The following is a 22,408-nucleotide window of genomic DNA, read 5'->3' as shown; positions in this document are numbered from 1 at the left end:
GTTGTGTTACGATAAATTGGATTTGGTGTTGCGAATATTTAAAGTATTGTTTTGTAAAATAATGTTGTACATAGGAGAAATTAAGTTGGTGTTACTGGAAGTGGAAGTTTGCTTGTGAATTAAATTTGTGTTTCGAAAAATGTAGTTTGTGTTGCGGGAAATAAAACATGATGTGACATCTGTGGACCACCGTAAAAAAGTGATTCAAACAGACGTTTTGACTACTCAAAATGACTGTCAGTCACAGTTTTATGCAAATGTAAGATGTTAATCCTGAGTTGTTTGTTCATATTTATGTTATTACGGAGTTGATGATGTAAGTGATATCATGGACAAAGGCGACAGCACAAAATTTTGCATAGAGGAACGAGATCTGCTTAAACCCTCTGAAACACTATTTCAGGAAATTTTGCTGACACAAAGAGTTTTAGCTTGATTTTAGAGAGGAGGGGTGACCCCCCCCCCCAACAAATTTTTTTCGAGGAGGCGACCGCCCCTTCTGCCGCCGCCATTGATGGCTAAAAAGAAATGATATGCTGTGAGCTGTTTGTCCGGCCACTTCAGGGGCGTCGTCGGAGCTCCACGAAGTGGTCTGGCCAGAGCGAGTGCGGGTGGCACTAGCTGCGGTGTGCCTGAGAGGGAAGGGACTGTTCATAAACATTCCAATAACTTCATTAGTGTATGTGCACAAAAAAACACGTTCATGGTTACAGGGCTAAACTTGCTCCACTCTAATTTTTCCAGCGGCTACAGAGGTAAACCAGGTCCATTGTCGATGAAACTATGAACCAAGCTGTGGGTACTGGCCTAGATTAGTTCATTGGCGGATGTGACAGGCCTGGCTGGTCACTATTTCAAGTCCACCGCGATATCCATATAGTGAGACATTCCAACTGCCGGAACTTGCTGAATGACAACTTTCACCGTGATTAATAAGCGTTGAGTCTGAAGAAAGTAATGTCACGATTTGACCTTTATGATGGAATACTAGTAGTGATGTCATTCTTAGCCAATCAGTAAAGCAGATCCATAAAGGTCAAAGATGATTGCTAGACTGTAAACAAAAGCATTGTGTGCCATCGCAGCAGAACGACCCCATTTTTCTTGTCTCTTTATTATGATTAGACATGAATGAAAAGTGCCGAGCTGACAGACTGCGAAATCCGTGGATTAAAAGTGCAAATTGTGTGGAACGATATCGACGAACTTCAGGAATAAGTTGTAGGGATTTTGTTCGACGGCTACAGTGACGACGACTTGGACATTTGAGGAGGGGTGGCAAGGGGGATAGCTGGTACAGTTTTACGGGAAATAAAAAGGGCTTTTTACAATTTACAAGAAAAAAAAAGACATTTTTACAGTTTACAGTGAAAATTGAATTTTGCAGTGAATTGTGTCATCTAGTCGTCTTACAGTTTCGAAAATGTAATTTTCCTGGAATATTCTTTACGACTTTTTTTTATTTTGATGTAAATTCTTGTACATACCGAGAAAAAATACACATGTTTACAGTGTACCAAAAAAATATTTGATTGATTACATTGCCCCCCCCCCCCCCTCTTTGAGGGTTTTGAGTTTGACGAAGATGGCAATGAACTTACAAATAAAGATCTGAGAAGTTTTTTCAAACAGCTGTGAATTTTTATAATTTTTACTGTGTAAATTTGTAAATTATTATTGATCTTGTATGACGGTTGATTCGTAATTTGTCGAGCCCGGATATCATTTTACGCAGTTTAACCCCTGACATTTTAATTCATTTTGAGTTCACGCGTATTGGGCGTGTTTGTCGACGGGAAAATCCTAATTCAAATGATTCCTCGCTGTCGAGTTTTATTATTTCTGGTTTATTTGTCACATTATAAGCAATACATTATTTTTGTTTTACTTCTAATGTTGCATATTGTTCATTTATTTCCGTTGCATGTTTTCATTTGCCGTTCTATTCCCTGCCGCAGTTCGATCTGCGTGTTATCAATTTTCGCGAATATTCTTTTTTTTTGCTGGGGATCTCCTGGCAAACGCCCACCCCTTCTTTTTGGCAATCTTCCATGTTCAGGACCCTGGGCTTATACCCGGATAAATACGGTAATATGATAATAGCGGAGCTCGTCAACAAATACATCCCCGACAATATGTCGAGTATGTTTCTTGAATTTAATATTTAAAAAGTACAAATGTGTCTCGAAATAAATAAATTGAATGATCCAGCAAAAAAATTTCTGATCCCTGAAATATACCCTCGCAGTGAAATGATTGGTGGCCGACAACATTGCATAAAAAATGTATGCGCATCTGTGTTCAAGAATCCCCGGGATTGCATCAAAAATCTATTCACAGATTTATAACTATACAATGCACCACCTATCGTGGTTACTTACCAACTAATGGGGCTTTGTTTTCTAATAATTCTTTATAACTTTTAGATAAAACTCCTGTTGGAGAACTAACACTAAACTTTCCTTGTTTTACAATTCGTTCACATGTTTTCATTAATGTACTCGAAAACTGAGAAGGGTCAACACCATAGTCTCTCCACCCTCCTACTCCATCAGCAACACCTAGTGAGAAATGAGAAAAATCAAATTATCACATTAGTGTATATGCACATATGTCAAGTACTATATTGGGCTTGAAGACACCTCAGAGTCGCAAAGTATCAATACCTGGTCAGTGTCATAGTGGCACCAAGATCTTCTGTTCATTTTGTATTTGCATTTTTTGTGATAATACTGTACTTGACTGTGTTAGCGCCCATGCCCAGTCAAGTGCCCACCCCCACTTTTGCCCAATTTTTATATTCGGGGTCACATTCGGCAAAACGCCCACCCCTTCAAAATGCAACTAATTTAAAACTTGGTCTTTGATCATTGCTCAACGAATACTGGTAATCGTTTTATATGATACAGCATGGATATCGATATTGACCACCGTGAATATGTTGTGAATGAGTAGACCACGGTAACTGTGCATTAAACTACACTTGGACAATCACCTGTTAATGAAAGTAAAATGCATTAAATATTTCATGCCATATTCAGTTTACCTATCAAAAATTGCAAGTTACCAGTTTTAGGAAAACAAGCCATGCATGGCACAGTCCCCGTTAGTTATCAAATTTAAGATATATAGTTATGTTTATAGTAATATAGCTGGAATATAACCATGTCAGGAATATGATTTTTTTAACATTAAAATGATTGACATTTGTATCTGATCCTCAAACAAGTACTTGTCCATATTGAGAGATATTGCTCTGGAACAGCATTCAAAATCAGCCATTTTGAATACATGTGTGTATATATATATATATATATATATATATAATATGATGTATAACGAATATATACAAGCAGCCTATCATCTGAGATAGCTCTGCTGTTAGCAATGCACATTTCAATTAAAGAACTGAAGACATCATTAGAAAATGAACAAGAAGTCGAAAATATCACTTTTTACCAAAAATGAGGTACATTTACACCAAGTATCAAAGCATTCAGGCTTGTAGTTTTCAAGAAGAAGTCGAAAAAGTAAAACATTGACACGGACGACGACGAATGACGGACAATCACTCATACGATAAGCTTCGCTCGACAAAGTCGACAACTGAGCTAAAAAGGCGCAAAAAAGGTGAAAATAAGTTGCATTTCTGATGGTTCAGGAATACTCGCTTTGTTCAGTCAGAACTACACATGTACAAATTTATAAACACTTGCACACTACCAACAGCTCCTTTTTGCTAGTCCTTCATTTTGTTGTATGGCAAGCCAATCCCAGTGGCTGATTCATTTTTTTCAAATTAGTTATTTTATTCAGTAACTAAACTTTAAAGTATCTGCTGATAAATCATTTTTTAAACCTCCTGTCTGGAAAATCATGTGCTACCACAGCAGGGATTAAGATGCTGAAGGTACATCAGCAATTTGCTGCTATTTTTTCATAAGGTCCTAATTTAGTTCAAAGAACCTAGTAAGTATTCTCTAGAAATGTCCCATGATGCTAGTTTCCATTTCAGAGAAAATGTTTCTAGCTAATTTTGAAACAACTGAATCTTGACACTCATACATATAGGTGACCCATCAGACTTACACGGCAACTCTATAAAACACAAACAACTGAATCTTGACACTCATACATATAGGTGACCCATCAGACTTACACGGCAACTCTATAAAACACAAACAACTGAATCTTGACACACATACATATAGGTGACCCATCAGACTTACACGGCAACTCTATAAAAAAAAAAACTGAATCTTGACACTCATACATATAGGTGACCCATCAGACTTACACGGCAACTCTATAAAACACAAACAACTGAATCTTGACACACATACATATAGGTGACCCATCAGACTTACACGGCAACTCTATAAAACACAAACAACTGAATCTTGACACTCATACATATAGGTGACCCATCAGACTTACACGGCAACTCTATAAAACACAAACAACAGAATCTTGACACGCATACATATAGGTGACCCATCAGACTTACACGGCAACTCTATAAAACACAAACAACTGAATCTTGACACTCATACATATAGGTGACCCATCAGACTTACACGGCAACTCTATAAAACACAAACAACTGAATCTTGACACACATACATATAGGTGACCCATCAGACTTACACGACAACTCTATAAAACACAAACAACTGAATCTTGACACTCATACATATAGGTGACCCATCAGACTTACACGGCAACTCTATAAAACACAAACAACTGAATCTTGACACATACATATAGATGACCCATCAGACTTACACGGCAACTCTATAAAACACAAACAACTGAATCTTGACACACATACATATAGGTGACCCATCAGACTTACACGGCAACTCTATAAAACACAAACAACTGAATCTTGACACACATACATATAGGTGACCCATCAGACTTACACGGCAACTCTATAAAACACAAACAACTGAATCTTGACACACATACATATAGGTGACCCATCAGACTTACACGGCAACTCTATAAAACACAAACAACTGAATCTTGACACACATACATATAGGTGACCCATCAGACTTACACGGCAACTCTATAAAACACAAACAACTGAATCTTGACACACATACATATAGGTGACCCATCAGACTTACACGGCAACTCTATAAAACACAAACAACTGAATCTTGACACTCATACATATAGGTGACCCATCAGACTTACACGGCAACTCTATAAAACACAAACAACAGAATCTTGACACACATACATATAGGTGACCCATCAGACTTACACGGCAACTCTATAAAACACAAACAACAGAATCTTGACACACATACATATAGGTGACCCATCAGACTTACACGGCAACTCTATAAAACACAAACAACTGAATCTTGACACGCATACATATAGGTGACCCATCAGACTTACACGGCAACTCTATAAAACACAAACAACTGAATCTTGACACACATACATATACATGTAGGTGACCCATCAGACTTACACGGCAACTCTATAAAACACAAACAACAGAATCTTGACACACATACATATAGGTGACCCATCAGACTTACACGGCAACTCTATAAAACACAAACAACTGAATCTTGACACACATACATATAGGTGACCCATCAGACTTACACGGCAACTCTATAAAACACAAACAACAGAATCTTGACACACATACATATAGGTGACCCATCAGACTTACACGGCAACTCTATAAAACACAAACAACTGAATCTTGACACACATACATATAGGTGACCCATCAGACTTACACGGCAACTCTATAAAACACAAACAACTGAATCTTGACACACATACATATAGGTGACCCATCAGACTTACACGGCAACTCTATAAAACACAAACAACTGAATCTTGACACACATACATATAGGTGACCCATCAGACTTACACGGCAACTCTATAAAACACAAACAACTGAATCTTGACACACATACATATAGGTGACCCATCAGACTTACACGGCAACTCTATAAAACACAAACAACAGAATCTTGACACACATACATATAGGTGACCCATCAGACTTACACGGCAACTCTATAAAACACAAACAACTGAATCTTGACACACATACATATAGGTGACCCATCAGACTTACACGGCAACTCTATAAAACACAAACAACTGAATCTTGACACACATACATATAGGTGACCCATCAGACTTACACGGCAACTCTATAAAACACAAACAACTGAATCTTGACACACATACATATAGGTGACCCATCAGACTTACACGGCAACTCTATAAAACACAAACAACTGAATCTTGACACACATACATATAGGTGACCCATCAGACTTACACGGCAACTCTATAAAACACAAACAACAGAATCTTGACACACATACATATAGGTGACCCATCAGGCTTACACGGCAACTCTATAAAACACAAACAACTGAATCTTGACACGCATACATATAGGTGACCCATCAGACTTACACGGCAACTCTATAAAACACAAACAACTGAATCTTGACACACATACATATAGGTGACCCATCAGACTTACACGGCAACTCTATAAAACACAAACAACTGAATCTTGACACACATACATATAGGTGACCCATCAGACTTACACGGCAACTCTATAAAACACAAACAACAGAATCTTGACACACATACATATAGGTGACCCATCAGACTTACACGGCAACTCTATAAAACACAAACAACTGAATCTTGACACACATACATATAGGTGACCCATCAGACTTACACGGCAACTCTATAAAACACAAACAACAGAATCTTGACACACATACTGTAGGTGACCCATCAGACTTACACGGCAACTCTATAAAACACAAACAACTGAATCTTGACACACATACATGTACATATAGGTGACCCATCAGACTTACACGGCAACTCTATAAAACACAAACAACTGAATCTTGACACACATACATATAGGTGACCCATCAGACTTACACGGCAACTCTATAAAACACAAACAACTGAATCTGGACACTCATACATATAGGTGACCCATCAGACTTACACGGCAACTCTATAAAACACAAACAACAGAATCTTGACACACATACATATAGGTGACCCATCAGACTTACACGGCAACTCTATAAAACACAAACAACTGAATCTTGACACGCATACATATAGGTGACCCATCAGACTTACACGGCAACTCTATAAAACACAAACAACTGAATCTTGACACACATACATATAGGTGACCCATCAGACTTACATGGTAACTCTATAAAACACAAACAACTGAATCTTGACACACATACATACAGGTGACCCATCAGACTTACACGGCAACTCTATAAAACACAAACAATCAATACTCAATTATAACTTTTTATAAACTTTTTTGTTAATGTTTTTTTTTCTGTTGAAAAATTAACAAATTGAAGCCCAAAACTTGAGGACAAGTTTATTTATGAAGGTCAGTGTTCACAACTTGTAAGAAAAATAATACAGAAATAGACCATTTTCCGTACACTGTGAGAATCACGCGTTATGCGTGAAATCGAACGTAAAAACAGGACAAACAAAGGTCATAGCGTCGTAGTGGCGTCAAACATCGCGTGGGATTCGACAAACGCGAAAGTATTTTGGGGACATTTCCATGCTTATTAATGTGCTGTCCACCTTTGATGATAGGCAATTTCGATTAAGTAAGGGTATTCGAAAGCAATATTCCTCTGTCGAAGATCGGCCGGTCGATGTGAGTTACGAAATAAAGAAATTCTAGTTCAAAATCAATTTTTGCGGCAGACGTTCGACGCGCGTCTTTCATGCATCTCGCGAGATCTCGCAATTGTACGGAAAATCACCTATTGTAATCCCATCCTCCAAGTGCAACTAGAAAATTTTACAAAAAAACACTGAATATTGTAAAAAGTAAAGTACATGTATAGTATACATGTAGGTTATTGTTCTAACTACAATGTACCAGTATATAGAATTACCCAGTGTTTTTAGTTTCCTGTATTGCCATACTAACTGCCCAAGTATATATGTTATAGATACAGCATCAACAGAATTCTATAACCACAAGATCACAACTAAAAGTAGCTTTGTGCACAACTGAAAGTAGCGTGTTTAAGCATTGAATTCTTATGAATAATAACTATTGTATTTGTATTATTTTCTAGTTAAAACTTGTAGTTCTTATGATATACAAAGATACATCTTTAAAATATTATTTTGATCAACAAGTAGAGCAAATAGGGTACATTACTAAAATAGCACCAATCTTCCACTGTGACACTGCAAGGATGGTAATTGGTGTCAATGACCTGCTACTGTATATCTACTGGCACACTCAAGGATGCAAGGAAAGTACATAATTTTAATAGATTCAACCTTTATAAGCCAGACGGTTCACATAACTTCACACAAGATCAAATATTACAATGATTGGTCAGTTGGCTCTCCTATTTACAACTTATCTATTTGTCATGTACACTTTTCATGCAAATTTTAATTATATGCTACGTTTACACATTTGCATGCTTGGAACATTAGAAATCTGAACTACCTGACCTACAGTAACATGCTCCTACTAGGTTTATTTAGGTTGTCAATTGTTACACATATCACAACAGTTGAATAATTACAAGATGGTAGATTGCATGACAGATTTAGCATTTTTTTATCTGACGTGTAAACTTTTGTATTTGAGATACTAGTACCTAAATCGTAACACTATTGCATTGTCTCAGATTGTTTCTTTTTTCTCTCAGCTCAACAGGATAATACTCTGACATGCATTGTGCCAGGTGAAGACAACACAAGCATGACATAAAAAATTATTTTCAGCCATGTTGTTTTTATAAGTAATTGAGAACGTTGTTATGTTTGGCTCTGAACGAACTGGATTGAATTTGGGCAGATCTCTGCTTTCGTTCTGCCCGACCGTGTAAACGCATTGGAGATAATAATGTCTTGTTCATCGATGGGAAGAGCAGTAGTTTTTAAAACAATCTATTGCATATTTTACAAAATAGCCATGTGAGAAGAGGAATCACTTCTTATATGCATGGGGTAAATTAGAACAATCTGAAACTTTCTGTACAACAGCAATGTGCAAGATAGTTCACAAATTTATTTTTTATTAAATTTAAAAGTACATTATAACAAGATGGTAGTAATAGAAGATAGTAGTTATAGAAACCATTGAGCCATAACATTATACAAAACAAGAGCTGGGAAAATAAAGCGTATTTAGAGGTGTGTTTTGGAGCAATGGATTGGCGAACAGGCAGAAAAGCAATTTCAATGACTTTGACGTTGTTTTAACGAAAACTGGAAGTATACATGAGGGTACGTGTTATTATTTATTTTGGAAACTCAATTTTTAACTGAAGGAATTAAACTAAATTAAATAATCATGTTTGTTTATTTTAAACATTAGAAATGACTACTTTTCAACTCGGGACGTTTAATCGTACTTAGCATATGTTACTATGACAATCAACCAATTTGAGAAAAACAGTTGACAATGACTAAATGCATAGCCACAGCTAAATCGCTGTTTAATTGAAATAACAAAAATCAAAGAAAACAGAGAACTCTGAGACAGGAAGAGAAACACAAGCAATGTAGTCGAACAACATGCATTACGGCAGCCATGTTTGTTTCACCTCGATAAATACAGTATTTCCCACGATGCACTATTCCCATAAGCGTGGGTATGTGGAAGTTCATAGCCAAGCGTACTGCGGTCAGGAACAAAGTAAGAAATTACGTGACGAGACCATCCCGATTTGCCGTTGATTTCCGGGTTCGGGTGCGTTTCATACAAGAAGATCGATACGCACTACACCGCGGAGTGTAGTAGACATAATCTCGATGGCAATAGGATGTTCGAAGGAAGCTAATACAGTTGATTTATAACAGTGAAGTAAACGGAAATCACTTTTCAGTCCTCATTGAGGCCCAAACGTATTCAAATGAGTTGGTAAACAAGGGACGGTGGCAACTCCACGTTGTGGCAAATTTACACACTACTAAAGTTCGACTAAAGTTTACAAACACCACGGCCAGTCACACAAAGTCCCCCAAATTCAAAAGGGATTTTTAAATGTGCTGGGGAACACAAGACAAACAATTGTGCATACATAGATGACGACTCCACATTATAACGCAGTGTGAAAATGGCAATTTAAACTTTGCTTGCAGATTTTCCCGGGGCAAATTTACATAATACTACAGTTCGATAACATGGCCAGTCACACAAAATCTATCAAAAGGGAACTGCAAGTTGTATAATGCCAAAACAGTACCATGATTTCTCAACTTTCGAAATACGTTCGCATTTATCGATGTCCACTGTACACCAGTAATTGTCTTTTCGTTCGCAAGAACACAAAGCCTAAACTACAGGAAATTTGTAACACATAAATCAAGTGATGGTATGACAAAATAACTCATCATTTGTAAATTCAATCCATCGAAAAAGTATAATAAACATTTTCATAAACAATTTTTATTATATGAATACACTTTGAAAAGAAACAAGATTCATCAACGTAAATCTATTATATATTCTCACTACAAATTACACAATACTTATTTTCTAGTGGAGTTCCTTCACAGCACAAACTATTGGAATCCATGCACATTTTATAGCTACGCCCAAAATAGTCCACCATTTATTGCGCAACTGTGACCAAACGACATCATTCTGTTAACATCCACACATTTTCATAAAATCTCCATGCACTTTTTGACCATACATTCCTACATTCTTGCATACTAATGAGGGGTTCAGACACATTCCAAGCTGAACAATTTTCTTGGACTAATAACAAGCAGCCTGTCGGCTGAGATAGCTCCGCTGTTAGCAATGCACATGGCAATTAAAGAACAGAAGATATTAGAAAATGAACAAATCTGAGAGAGGTCCACATGTAGTACCTATATATATATATATATATCAAAGCAATTGGACTTGAGGTTTTTAACAAGAAGTCGAAAATATCACTTTTTACCAAAAATGACAAAAATATTCACCAAAATTAGAAAATTAAAGATATCATTACAAAATGAACAAATCTGAGAGAGGTCCACATGTAGTACCTATATATGTAATATCAAAGCAATTGGACTTGCGGTTTTTAACAAGTTGAAAATATCACTTATTACCAAAAATGACAAAAATATTCACCAAAATTAGAGAATTGAAGATATCATCATGAAATGAACAAATCTGAGAGAGGTCTACCCAAGGTACATATACACCAAGTATGAAAGCATTCAGGCTTGTAGTTTTCAAGAAGAAGTCAAAAAAGTAAAACATTGACACGGACGACGACGGCAGCGGACAAACAGCGGAGCTAACAAAGCTGGTCAATCTTTTCCGAGCCTGTCGGCTGAGATAGCTCCCACTGTTAGCAATGCAGATTTCAATGAAAGAACTAAAGACATCATTAGAAAATGAACAATATGTATAGTATTAAAGCAATTGGACTTGCTGTTTTCAGCAAGAATTCAAACAAGCAGCCTGTCGGCTGAGATAGCTCCGCTGTTAGCAATGCACATGGCAATTAAAGAACAGAAGATATCATTAGAAAACGAACAAATCTGAGAGAGGTCCACATGTAGTACCTATATGTATAATATATCAAAGCAATTGGACTTGCGGTTTTCAACAAGAAGTCGAAAATATCACTTTTTACCAAAAATTACAATAATATTCATCAAAGTTAGAGAATTAAAGATATCATTATGAAATGAACAAATCTGAGAGAGGTCCACATGTAGTACCTATATATGTAATATCAAAGCAATTGGACTTGTGGTTTTCAACAAGTCGAAAATATCACTTTTTACCAAAAATTACAAAAATATTCACCAAAATTAGAGAATTAAAGATATCATTACAAAATGAACAAATCTGAGAGAGGTCCACATGTAGTACCTATATATGTAATATCAAAGCAATTGGACTTGCGGTTTTCAACAAGAAGTCGAAAATATCACTTTTTACCAAAAATTACAAAAATATTCACCAAAATTAGAGAATTAAAGATATCATTACAAAATGAACAAATCTGAGAGAGGTCCACATGTAGTACCTATATATGTAATATCAAAGCAATTGGACTTGCGGTTTTCAACAAGAAGTCGAAAATATCACTTTTTACCAAAAATTACAAAAATATTCACCAAAATTAGAGAATTAAAAATATCATTTCAAAATGAACAAATCTCAGAGAGGTCCACATGTAATATCTATATATATATATCAAAGCAATTGGACTTGCGGTTTTTAACAAGAAGTCGAAAATATCACTTTTTACCAAAAACGACAAAATTATTCACCAAAATTAGAAAATTAAAGATATCATTACAAAATGAACAAATCTAAGAGAGGTCCACATGTAGTACCTATATATGTAATATCAAAGCAATTGGACTTGTGGTTTTTAACAAGAAGTTGAAAATATCACTTTTTACCAAAAATGACAAAAATATTCACCAAAATTAGAGAATTGAAGATATCATCATGAAATGAACAAATCTGAGAGGGGTCTACCCAAGGTACATTTACACCAAGTATCAAAGCATTCAGGCTTGTAGTTTTCAAGAAGAAGTCGAAAAAGTAAAACATTGACACGGACGACGACGACGACGACGGACAATCACTCATATGATAAGCTCCGCTCGACAAAGTCGACAGCGGAGCTAAAAACTCACCTTTTACCAAAATTGAGAAAAATATTCATCAAAATTAGAGAATTTAAGATATCATCACGAAATGAACAAATTCAAGAGAGGTCCACATGTACAGTACAATGTGCACACAAGGTCCCAATTTTCTCGCCAGTGGCGAGACCATGGTGAGGCCATGTCTCGCCAATGGCGTGCCAGTGGCGTACCAGTGGCGAGGCTGTTGAAAGGCTCGCTCTCAAAGAAGCGAGCCCAAGGTCGAGCTCGGCGCGATTAGTCAGATACAGCGCACCTTATTATACTCGGCGCGATCACAGGCGCGACCGATGTTTTTTTTTCACCACAACAGAAAACATAGTATCAGTGCTCTTACATTGTTGTTTATGAATGTAGATTAAATAACAGATAAATTGCGTAATGTGTTGCAAATAGCGTGGCCAGTGGTAAATTAAACATTGAAATTTGTGCGTGTTTGTTGATTTGTGAGTTGGAAACGGTTACTGAAAAAGTTAACCGGGGATTGAATTGTTGTGTACCCTGTCCTGTTCTGCTTGTCTTGTCTTGCGTACAAGTAGTGTTGTAGTTGCTAAATTAAAACTCAATGGCATCCCGAGTCTGAGTCTGAATTTGATGCGTGAACCGACCATGGTTCACCGTAAGATAACAAATGTCACTCCGAATCACCCAACCCCGATCTTGTTAAACGGGTCTCATTACACAACATAATGATCGTCACAAACGTTTTCACTCGCCTAAATTCCAACTGTAACTGGCTAAAGTTAAAAGTAAAATTGTTCATTTAAATTACGTGGTGGCATCACGTAGGCACGATGTACGTTTTCTTCAAAGTTCAGTCAGAGGTCAATGAAACCACTTGGTCGGCACCTAACGTCACAGAAATTATGCAAGACGTTTTCAAATTAAAAATCCCTGTCGAATTATTAAATGGTGTCTCGAAAAGGGATTTTTTATTTGACGCCCGCTTAGCACTAATTGTATTAAAGTTATGCTTTGAACATCAGAAGGTCGCAATTGTTTATGTCGTTCGCACGGGAGATGGAAAATAATGGCGCGTGTGTTGCTCTTGCATTTATATGGTAGTATTACTACAATTGGCATACTTATTTTCAGCTTTCAATCTAAATGGACACAGAACGCCCTAGTAACGTACTAGTACATGTATATATATTTTAGAGTCGTCTGAAAAAATAAATAAATTACACAATTATTACTGTGCTAGGACGCTGTTTATTCACGCTTCCTATTAGTTCAGTGGATGCGTCTCGGCAGTTGTATCCACGCGCCACGTTTTGAAAAGTAACGTACTGGATCCAAACTAAAGGTCACATGTTGGAAAATAATAATAGTTTGCCTGAACCATGGAGGTATTTATGTTAGAGCTGTGGTTAGTCACAGTCCGTCAACAAGGGAGGGACTGTGGTTTAGCGTTAATCTGATGACACTAAACATACACTATTTTTGTTAAAAGACGCTAATAATTTGAAAAGCACTTGTAACGTAATCGAAAAATAAGAAGAAATTGCAAACAAATTTGAAAAAAGACGAGCTCTAGTTTAGTAAAATCGGCAGATGAAAACCCCAAAATGACCTGTTTCCAAAGTGATAGCGTGACCTTGCATCGGACATATTGATATGCAAACGACTAATTTGTGAAACAAATAGGAGCGGATAAGATAAACAATAAAAGAACCAACGATTTCAAACAATGTATCCCCACCTCTAATTTATTTAAAATGTCATGTGTAAAACCGTGTTTGGCGTAGCAGGCCGTCCACAAATGGTAACCCCCATTAGTATGCACTTGTGAATTGTTTTTACTTTACAATAATTTTGTCAAGCACGAACGTCGTCAGATTCGTTTTTTTTGTTGTTGCCTAAAGTCTCTTGGCCAATCAAAAATAAATAATTCACGCAACGGTGAGATGATTAACATAGGTCACCAGTTTGGCCCCAACGACACACTTAGGTTCATCATGGAACTATAAACAGTTCCATGGGTTCATCAAATTGACCTAGGAATGATTTCCAGACAGTTTCGGATTCAAATAGAAAATATTATTATTTTTGATGACAGTTGTTTTATTTTTGCGAAAAACGGGTGAAAAATATGATGTTTGTATGTGTGTCTGGTTAACCATTCCTGGTCTGGGGTGATTTACAGACAGTTTGAAAATTTCGGGAAAACGTTTTTTTTTGTTGAAAAGTTTGTTTGCCAAACTAAAACATGCCAACGGTCTTGATAATACTATGAACAGCAGATGTTTTATTTAAAAAAAAAAAACGGGGAAGAACTGTTTTCCTGTCAATAATAAAAATTGGGGCAAGTTTACACAGCGCGACATTTCTTAACATACAGCCGCCTGCTATAAACGTAAACGTCGCAGTGAGACTGCCAAAAAGACCGGTACAAATGGTCTCTTGTAATAACTTATTCACTGCCTGAGAGGTCCCAGTACCAAGGTCGACATGGTCATAAAAGAAAGTAAATTTAAACATTTGTAGTTGTTCCCTCTGCTGCAGTTACAGTTACAGTTAAAGCATGGATGTCTTAGTACATCCATGGTTAAAGCATATACGGGGTTCTTGCTGTTTGGTCTCGCCACTACGTCGACGGCATGTAGATAGTGGGCGACCAGCCATACGAACTGGACGAGACGTTGACCACAACCAGAGTGAAGAAAAAAAGGTCCTCAGCTGCTGAATTAATGGCTACACTGATTTATTCTCGATAGCCAAGAAAACAAGAGTATTTTTCTGAAACTTTTCGCCACTGCTGTTAAAACACTGGAACGTCCTCTCGATAATATTGGATACCAATACGGTATTAAATAACTCATATACTAACCAAATGGTCCCTATCAGAACCAACACATCATCCAGAATAACAACTATGGTAAAACAGTTTTTTGCAATAATTCAGTACACATAAAACATTTGTTATGCTCCACGCTGGTCGTTATGATATTTCTGTACTTCATTCAATCATTTTTTTTATTGAAATAAAGTTACACCATGGTCTCACACAGGCACACATATTATTTACGTCGGAAACTCTGACACAACTGGCGTTTAAATTCTAAGTGACACTGATCATGGAGCTAAAAAAAGATCTTTTTTTAGCTCCATGCACTGATCAGTCCCTCGTCCAAGCAGAAGCCCGCATTTCGCGATGTGCCGAATCTACAAGTGAATTGCATGTTACACCAATGGTTAGTAACTCTGCACACCGCATATGAAAACACGCAAATGGGTTTGAAAAGAATAAAAACAAGATACGCGCTGACATACATTAAACATGTCCCTGTGTAATACACAACACTGATAACCAACATACAAATGTATGTGCAAAAGTACATATTCAGTGGACATCAGAGTCACTGAGGTTCAAAGTGTGATGTGTAAATGTGAGGTGCGCCCTGGTGGCGCGCCGATAGACGCGCCCATAGACGCGCCCAGTAACATCATCGAGCCCGTGTACGTAAAAAGGCATGACATTTTATAACATTGACATACAACTGCATAAGATTGCCTCACTTGTCAGATGTTTGTTTCACTCACGTCAGTGTATGAAACTGGCTATAAATTAATTACAAAATAAAATACAGAACACATTGTTATTGTTAAACTAGACAAGCTCATTTTATCGATGATTTTCGCCGTGAGAAAAGACCAATGACAACTCGGCTTATTTTCTGATAGTCCTATCGTATACATCATCACCTTCTTTCCATTTTTGTCTTTGCTTTCATTTGCGGAGGCTTAATCCCATGAAAACGGTTGTCATCATACCAATTTCCAGACTCTCAAGTATACACACAAAATAGTCATAGTTTATTGATCGGCCACCGCAAATGTGGAACAGCATTCAGTGTCACAGGATTTTACGATACATATCAGGTACCGTCACCAATATTATCTATGTACACATTATATTGCGTCATTAAAAAGTAGCTACTTATTATATTGCAAAACAAGCCATAAAAATAGGCCAGGTTACGATCAGAATAACTCGCGAACATTGCAGCGTTGAGATTTGTGGTTCTGTCCAAACATACTAAATAACACCTACATGACATTATAAAGAATGCAATCCACATCAACGCAAAATATAATACTATCACAATGTACACGTTTTACTTGTTAGTACATTTTGACTGAAGCAATGAAATTATATAAAATTTATATTAAATGGCAAGCAGTATATTACGTATACAATTAATGTAAAATATATGCAATGTAGTATTGCATGCGGATGCGGTGCATTCTTGATTTCAGGTATCTTTCGTAAACATCTTTCCTATATTTTTGCTTGGCTTAATTAGTATATGTATTTTTGGAAATTGTACAGGTCGTGGAGTACAAATGTAGATAGAAAACTGGGACGATATGCACCTAGTCTGAACACTACAATGAAAACTTAGTAACCCAATACTGTTAGTCAATATTTGTACTATACTGTACTATAAGTAGAAATTGAAGGCTTGCATGATGTTACGTAACTGTCGCTACATTAGAGTAAACTACACATTACAAGATATTTGTTCTTCCTATCACGGAAGTCAGTCCAATAATAGAGTTACACGGCAAAATATCCGTTGTTAATCGAAGGGAAGCACCGTGACCGGTCGGCGTCACGATAATTAACGGGAATCGCTTGAGTAAAATGCATCGCACTATGCAACAAAACAGATGTTTAGTACAAAGTAACAACAGAGTTACGTAAATCCATACGTACTATTGGCTAGCGGTGCCCTCAAAAGTCGACGTCATGGTAACCAGCTAGACAGCTTTTCATTTTTCTTTTGTTGCGTCTAGGTCTCGGCGACACTTCCCGCATTGGCATTTTAATTAAAAAAATCTTACCGAAGTTCGCGTGAACACAGGACAGAGAGAACTTGACGGTTATGTCTTAGTTAAAGCGCGGTTATTATATTATCTAATTCGAAAACATACTTGTATAATTTCTGTTGCTGACCACATGGTTTTAGCATGGAGGTTTTAGTTACGACATTGACCTCTGACTGAACTGTGAAAAGGAAACATACATCATGCAATGACTCCACGTACAACAATTTTACTTTGTCTAGCATTTTACCTCTATGAACGTCGTGATGACGGTTTATACATTGGAATTTAAGTGAACACAAACAGTTTGTGACGATTATTTTGTCACATAATGAGACCCGTTTTCCAGATCGGTGCAGGGGTGAATCAAGACATCGGTAATATAATGGTGGACCAGGGACCGACTGATTTACATGCATGGCAAAATTACTCGCATATCATCAAAACAACATGATAACATATATTTGGAAATTGTGTTGTCACTGAGGTTTCGGCACAGAGTGTTTTTGTTTTGTTTTATTTTTACAACTACCAATGATATGAAATCGACAATCAGATACACGTACACATACCCACGCAAATCTCACAAAACGATCGGGTCTGTAATGATTAAGGTCCACTCGGGGAAATAATTCAATCTGACAAATCTTAATGATGAAATCAACAAAACAAAAATTTGTTAACTTTTCAAACAACACTCGTGTAACCACGCTGAAGTGATATTTTATGTTTTGGTGTTCCAAGAAATACCGGTCGCGCCGGTGATCGCGCCGAGTTAAATAAGGCGCGCCGTATATAACTGACCGCGACGAGCTCGATCTTGGGCTCGCTTTTTTGAGGGCGAGCCCTTAAATGATCTCGCCACTGGCACGCCATTGGCTCGACATTGGCGGGACATGGCCTCGCCATTGCCTCGCCAATGGCGAGAACACATGGGTCCTTGTGTGCACATTGTACTGTATTACCTATATATGTATTATCAAAGCAATCAGACTTGTGGTTTTTAACAAGAAGTTGAAAATATCACTTTTTACCAAAAATTACAAAAATATTCACCAAAATTAGAGAATTAAAGATATAATCACAAAATGAACAAATTTGAGAGGGGTCCACATGTAGTACATATATATATATATAATATCAAAGCAATCAGACTTGTGGTTTTTATCAAGAAGTCAAAAATATCACTTTTTACCAAAAAATGCAAAAATATTCACCATAATTAGAGATCTCGACACAAAATGAACAAATCTGGGAAAGAACCACCTAAGGTACTCGCATATCAAATTTGGAAGCATTCTGACTTGCAGTTTCGAAGAAGAAAGTTGACGCAAATGACGACGACAAACAATCACTCACATGATAAGCTCTGCTCGACAACAGAGCTAAAAAAAGGATTTTTAAATCACTCATAGGTTTATTTGTATAAATTGTAGCTTCTTTAACTTAACATTTTAAATAGAAACAATAAATAAGGCAAGCTGACTATACAAGTCACATCTTATTGCCACTGATGTCCTGTGGTGACACAGCAGTGTTACCGAAAGTAACAAGGTAATTACACATACCGGTACTTTTCATTACTTTTTAGGATCTCTACTCTTTACATATTTTTCTGTTCAGTTCAAATCAGGCTACTACACTTGTATCTTAAAGTGTGATTTGCAAATGTTGATGTTATAAGACTTATTATTAATAGTTTTACTATCTTGTATTTTTAGTATTTTGTAGGTTTGTTCAATAGAACTGTTGCATAGACATTTCCTTGTTTGAAATTCAGTGAGTTTCCAATGAATGAAATAACAATTGTTTGGCTATCATTAGAAATTGAGATGGCACATCACAAAAAATGGTCCTGTTCAAACAAACTGTAGACATGCAATATTTATTCCAATAAATCAGCCGTGGTAGATCTTAATTATTATAAAGTGTTAAAAGCGACAGAACCTTCATTGTCAACATGATCCACTTACAGGACAAAACTTGTACATGATGTGGCAGTTTATTGCTCACATTCAATCAGTTACAAAAACTGCAGGTATAGTGTTTGTGTAGTGGTAACACAAGTAAACAAACAAAGAAGATTAGAAATTTCATCAGTTATCAGTTCTATTGTTCGTGGTAAATAAACTGCATGGCTTCACTCCCTCACCAGGCACTGTAATATAACTGGCAACGAGTCGGCTACATTGTACCATGGACGTACTAGAGATGGATGCTGCATGGTGTTTACTCGCTTTGATGTATGTACGTTTCCGCCTCCAGATTACTGTTAATCCAGATCGTGTCTGCATAATTTCCTGTCCACGGGAAACGATCACGAACACCCCCAACGATCTGTTTACAATCGTCAAGAAAAAACAAAATGGCGACAAACTAGAACAGAGAAAGTTTGGTTTCGGTTCGGATTTTGTTGATCCCGATATTTTAGAACTAGACGATAATGATTTTGATATTGAAGACATTGAAACTGTCAACTCAGCCGTCCCTGAAGAGGATGATCAGCAGTATTGTTTATGCGGCAAGGCAAACGACGACCAAATGAACGTGAAAGCTAATGTTAAAGAAGTCCATGTTTAACATCAAATTACCGCGACCGAACTTTTCCGAACATTTCAAGCTATGTGCCATCTGTAAATTTCACTCGAGTTGAACATCGGATAAAAAAATCATCATCCGCTCACCCCGGGTTTACTCGCAATATTAAATTAAAATTGTTAACAAATGCAGAAGATCGGTAGAAACATGCTTGTAAACTTGCCTAGAATATATACGGATCTGCGTTAAACCTAAGATTTACACTTAACATTGCACCAGCTCACGGGCAAGGTCTGTATTTATTTTTTTTGACCCAATATAATATAAAATTTAAGATTCAAATCTTGTAGTGAAAAATCAAAACTATGATCGGGCGGCAACTCAGCCAAGATGAAAGTACGTCTGCCTATTCATAAATTTAAGATGAGTACAATAGAGAGACAATGCGTCTTATCAGGTGTGAATCACCGTGTAGCGTCCATCTCTAGTACGTCCATGATTGTACATATCAAAATGGTATAGTACACACATATACAATATGCTATTTAAATGTGAAAGAGGACCCAAAATTGCGACTTACTACAAATTATATATTTTTTTTTCTTTTACATAGAGAAAGGACACTTGCTACTACAAGCAGTTTTCTACTCAGAATTGACCACTGGACAATTGTTAACCACAATTTACTTGGCACAAGTCATTAAAAATGACACAGTCCTGTTAAGTTCTCTTTGTGCTCGTCATATTAAAGCGGAGGGTTGTCGCGAGCGTGTCTTTGAAACTTGAGTTCCAAGTGTCGTATACAACAGATTGTTTATTTACATCAAAACACGTGTTTCGAGTTGTAGTAATATGGCCAAAATAAAAACAGCCGTTATTCGGCCATCTTTGATCTGATTATGAAACACACTGATATGTATGATGTATGTGCCAAGTAAGAATGAAAATGGTACATAAATTGTGGAAATATAGTAGTAAGGCCAAAAAGTCAGATGGCTGTCAATCGGCCATCCTTGACCAGATTTTGAAACAAATTGTCATGGACATGCATCTTAACATGTATAAAGTACATGTATGTGCCCAATTTGAATGAAAACTGACAGAGCACGTCCAAGATACCGCATTAAAAAACAAAAACAAGATGCCTGCCAGTCGACCATCTTTGATCCAATTGCGAAATAAATAGCCATGGACATGTGTCCGGACATGTATAATTTATGTACCAAGTTTAAATGACAACAGACAAAGCATGTTCAAAATACAACATTTTCAAAAAACAAGATGGCTGCCAGTCAGCCATTTTGAATCGAATCGCTAAACCACTGCATGTACATATGTCCCACATAAGGTACTAGGCACATGCAACGAATGAACGGAAACGGTCAACAGGATTCTGAAATATGACGGACAAACTGACGCACGGACAGATGGATGGATGGACGGACGGACGGTCGGTCGGACAAACTCAGGAACTCACGGATGGTTGGGACATGTATCCTAACATGTATGATCTATGTACTAAATTTGAATGAAAACTGACAAAGCATGTCCAAAATACGACATTTTCAAAAAACAAGATGGCTGCCAGTCGGCCATCTTTGATCCAATTGTGAAATAAATCGTCATGGACATGTATCCTAACATGTATAATCTATGTACCAAGTTTGAATGAAAACTGACAAAGCATGTCCAAAATACAACATTTTCAAAAAACAAAATGGCTGCCAGTCGGCCATTTTGCATGTGCATATGTCCCACATAAAGTACTATGCACATGCAAAGAATGAACAGAATCGGTCCAAGGGATTCTGAGATACGACTCCGGACAGTCGCACAAACGCTCGGACGCACAGATGCACGGACGGACGGAGACCGAATTATAAGTCCCCGTTTTCGGACTTCATCCGAACGAGGACTAATAATGAAAAATATACAGGTATAAAAATGATACCAGCAATGGGGAACTATAGAATTCAAAATATGCTTAACCACATGCAGTTCTGCCAACCTATATGTAGCATTTAAAAGGTCAAAAGTGTTATCATTAAATAAATGATTCTTGTGATACGACAGGAATGCAAAATCCTCACAAACTAGATTTATAGACATGTAGCTTAGTACAGAAGCATATTATCATAATCCCATCTTTATAAAGACATCCCAAATTAGCCACAGTACACTATGTACAGAGATGCAATAAACTAAATGTTGCTGATTCACACATACTATGTACATGTAATCACCATATTTTCCCATTGTCTAGCTTAAGACGGTGGTGGTGTTTTCATTTAGTTAAATAGAATTAGAGATAATTTTTTTT

General features: G+C 36.9%; 1 protein-coding gene across 2 annotated transcripts in view; it reads right to left on the bottom strand.

The window, feature by feature from the left end:
* LOC102807245 (protein phosphatase PTC7 homolog) overlaps positions 1-22,408 on the bottom strand; it is a 42,910-nt gene that overhangs the window by 19,261 nt on the left and 1,241 nt on the right. The window contains exon 2 of one of the 2 annotated variants that reach the window (XM_085491423.1): positions 2,382-2,561. The exons of the other annotated variant lie outside the window; for it this stretch is intronic. Within the exon in view, the coding sequence (XP_085347549.1) occupies positions 2,382-2,561 (180 nt within the window). The remainder of the gene's footprint in view (positions 1-2,381; positions 2,562-22,408) is intronic. 2 annotated transcript variants of the gene reach the window in all.

This window comes from Saccoglossus kowalevskii, chromosome 16 (genome assembly GCF_978046115.1).
Source record: "Saccoglossus kowalevskii chromosome 16, keSacKowa6.1, whole genome shotgun sequence".
Taxonomy (NCBI): Eukaryota; Metazoa; Hemichordata; class Enteropneusta; family Harrimaniidae; genus Saccoglossus; species Saccoglossus kowalevskii.
Note: the sequence above shows the minus strand (reverse complement) of the source record. Positions and strands in the feature narration are given on the sequence as shown.